Here is a 3,234-nt window from a genome sequence, read left to right as displayed (position 1 = left end):
CCTGAACATTTATTAGATTTTTAATATAGATATTTTCTGAAATAGTATCAAATTTTTTATGGAGAAAAGAATTTAAAAAAATTCAATCCTTATTGTTTTAGAATTCTGTATCTCCACCTTTTATTGTCATCTTAATTAAATTATTAATACGTCTAATGGATTGACATTTACAACAAATTACTGAGAAAATTTTTTATAAATATTCTTGAAATTTTTGTTAGTAAAAATCTAATAACGTGCCTAAGTCAAAAACTAAACTAACCCCAAAAAGAAGGGTCATTAGCTAATTAAATTTGGGCACATTTACATGGATTAAAGAACTACTTGTCTACTTGGACCTAGCTTTGAAAAAATAATCTCCATTATTTAATCATGTAAGTCCAAAAGTTCAGCAACCAAACTATGCAACATCTCCTTTTCAATCTCCAAAACCATTTCTTCTTTCTCTTTCTCAAACTTGCTCCATTCACCTCTTTTATCCATGTCTTTGATACAAACATAATTATTCAGATGACCTATGTCATAACCAAATGACCCTTTTACCCATTCCTTAGCTATTCTCAACATCTCTGACTCACTTTCACACTCCTCATCATCAATATTCTTACTTAATTCCTCCTTGAAAAAATCTAACAATAGAATATCAAAACCATAGCTTTGGAATGAACATAATGTTGCCTTGACACAATTTAGTAGCTTCATTGCCCTTTGCTCAACATAATCTTGTTCTTCAACTTCATAATCATAACTATCACAATCTTCATTATAACTAAAGTTCTCATCCAATATGATATATTGGTCTAAGTTTGGTAGGTCAAATTTTGCAAGGCTCTCAATTATTTGAAAGGTGTCCATGACCTTTTGTTTTCTTCCTGTTTAAAAAAATAACACAAAATTGTTAGCATACATCATTATATTCTCATATACATAATTGATGAATATAAATATTGTTATTTAATTTAATTTGAGTAATGAAGAAAATGTTATATTAATGATGGAAAAGGAGGAACTTACTTTCAATATCGGCAAGGCTTTGATTATAGTGTGGGAATTCATCTTTTCCAATTTGAAGAACTGAAATTGGACTATGTTGTTCATCTTCTTGGAAACTCGAAATTTCCTACACAATATTACAAATTATTTTAGTCATCGGTAAAATACTGCGATCCGTATTATTAATAATTTCTATCAAATTAGCATTAAATTAAAGTAAATTAATTATAATCTACAAGAGCAACTAATTAATCCCGAAGAACATGTATTACTTGGTTGTTCTTTTCGTTCTTTTCTTTCTTTTTGAATAAGGGATAAGAAAATAAATTTGCAAAACATGAGAATTTAGTTAATAATAATTAGTCCCTACTCCCTACCAAAAAATTAATTAATAATTATTTAGTATTTATATATATATTTTTTTAAAAAAAGGCATGTTTTAGAATAGAGCATGTCAAAATTCAAAAGCAAGATCACGAATATTATCTTATTAAATATATATTATCATGTAATGAAAAAAAAGGCTGAAAAATATTATCTTAATAACTACTATAACTATGAATTATCAGAATCCAAATAAAAAACAGCAGTAATCTTGCAAACTGTCCCACCGACAGAATAAAATAATGATAGAAAGGAAAGGGAAAAGAAGCATCCTAATCAACATGAAATTAATTGAAAGTCAAAACGAATCAAAACAAAATAATATTTTAACAAACAAATAGACAAAATAATATTTCCTGAAAGATGCCAAGTTATAAAAAAAAATCCCTTGTCACGTTTCATATTTAATTAAAATCACCGTTAAATGTGTTTTTGAGTTTCTTTGGGTGAAATACTGAAAACTTTTGTTTAAATTATGTTAATTCATATTTAAGAAAGATTTTTTTTTAATAAATTAAATAAATCATTGCTCACCTTGGGCCCCGCCATATTTGTTTTTTGTTGCACCAAATCCTTGCCGACAACAACATCAAAGGGTGAAAGTGGAAATTTCTCACTTATCAAAACGTTGTCGTTTTGTGGTTCCCATGAAGACGAGTACCCTGAGGCTATTGAGGTAAAATCACTCTCATTCCAGCTAGACCCATTGCTGCTACTACACGTGGTAGTGGTTGTCGTAGTAGTTGTTGTAGTAGTGGACCCCATCATCACGCAACGGTGAAAATCCAACGGTTGAGATTGTGACAGTGGATATTTGTTATTGTGCTCCTCCTCCACAGTAACATCCTTGAAAGATCTCCACCGTATGATGTCCTTGATCTTGACGGTGCTGATTTCGACCTCATCAGTGCTTCCTTTGCAAAATGTTTGGTTCCTTATTCTCCTTGACCTTCTTGATGACGAAAGCTTGCGTGAGATGCTACGTGGCAAGATCATAGAGGGTGATTTCTTCACTAAGATGGTCTTGAATGTGTTTATTAGGGTTTGAAAGGTTGAGGGATTCTTCATTTGGGTTTGCATGCTACTTTTATTTGTTTGATTAATCCTTCTTGGTAGTGATTTGAATCCACTTGAAGAACATGATGATGATGAGTTTGAACAATAATAACTATTATTATTATTCTCACTCAATAGGTCCCTTAGGGTTCTAAGAGGCCTTCTCTCCATTGTGTTGAACCTCTTTAGTTGCATTTCCCCACTCATTTTCTAACTATATATATAAATAGCAACAATATTTTTCCTTTCAATAAATATGGAGATAATGGAAGAGAGGTTGTGCAGGAAATGTGATGTGATATGATGTGAAAGTGAGGAATTGAATATAAATAGAAGGGTGAGAGGGATATAAGAAGATGAATAAGAAAGAAGGTGGTAGCTTCTAGGGGGGAATCTCAATAATCCCTAAAGATATGGTGAAATGTATGGTGAATATAATGTGGTAAGGGAAGTACTAACTAGTACAATAGTAGTGGTGGTTGTGTAAATTATTATTAAATCTAAAAGATTAGAGTAATGGGGCAATGTTGTGTTGTAGGGGGAAAGGGACAAAAATGTGTAGAAGCGTGGATGGTTCTCATGGTTTATTTTAATAAGTGATGAGTAGTGAAGAAGGAAGAGTGAGAAATAGTAGCTAGTGACAGTGAGGTTCAAGTTGGAGGTGATAGAAGCATGTCGTTTTGTAAACATATTTAGTTGACTCAAATCAACTTGCTCTTATAAAACAATGCATGTCATGAAATTTTAATTAGTGTAGACTTGGTTTATGTTTTTATTTTTTATTTTTAGAATTTTATAAAA

The 3,234-nt window shown here is 31.0% G+C and overlaps 1 protein-coding gene across 1 annotated transcript; it reads right to left on the bottom strand.

Annotated features, from left to right (window-relative positions):
• Nucleotides 1-253: 253 nt before the first annotated feature.
• On the bottom strand, nt 254-2,744 carry LOC107475793 (uncharacterized). Its single transcript, XM_016095468.3, has 3 exons — nt 1,912-2,744; nt 1,015-1,120; nt 254-872 (listed from the first exon to the last, which is right to left on the bottom strand). Exons 1-3 carry the CDS (start codon nt 2,638-2,640, stop codon nt 367-369), a joined length of 1,341 nt encoding a protein of 446 aa, XP_015950954.1. The 5' UTR covers nt 2,641-2,744; the 3' UTR covers nt 254-366.
• Between the last annotated feature and the right edge of the window lie 490 nt (nt 2,745-3,234).

Source organism: Arachis duranensis, chromosome 2, assembly GCF_000817695.3.
Source record: "Arachis duranensis cultivar V14167 chromosome 2, aradu.V14167.gnm2.J7QH, whole genome shotgun sequence".
Taxonomy (NCBI): domain Eukaryota; kingdom Viridiplantae; phylum Streptophyta; class Magnoliopsida; order Fabales; family Fabaceae; genus Arachis; species Arachis duranensis.
The sequence above is the reverse complement of the archived record's forward strand: the minus strand, read 5'-3'. Positions and strand labels throughout refer to the sequence as shown.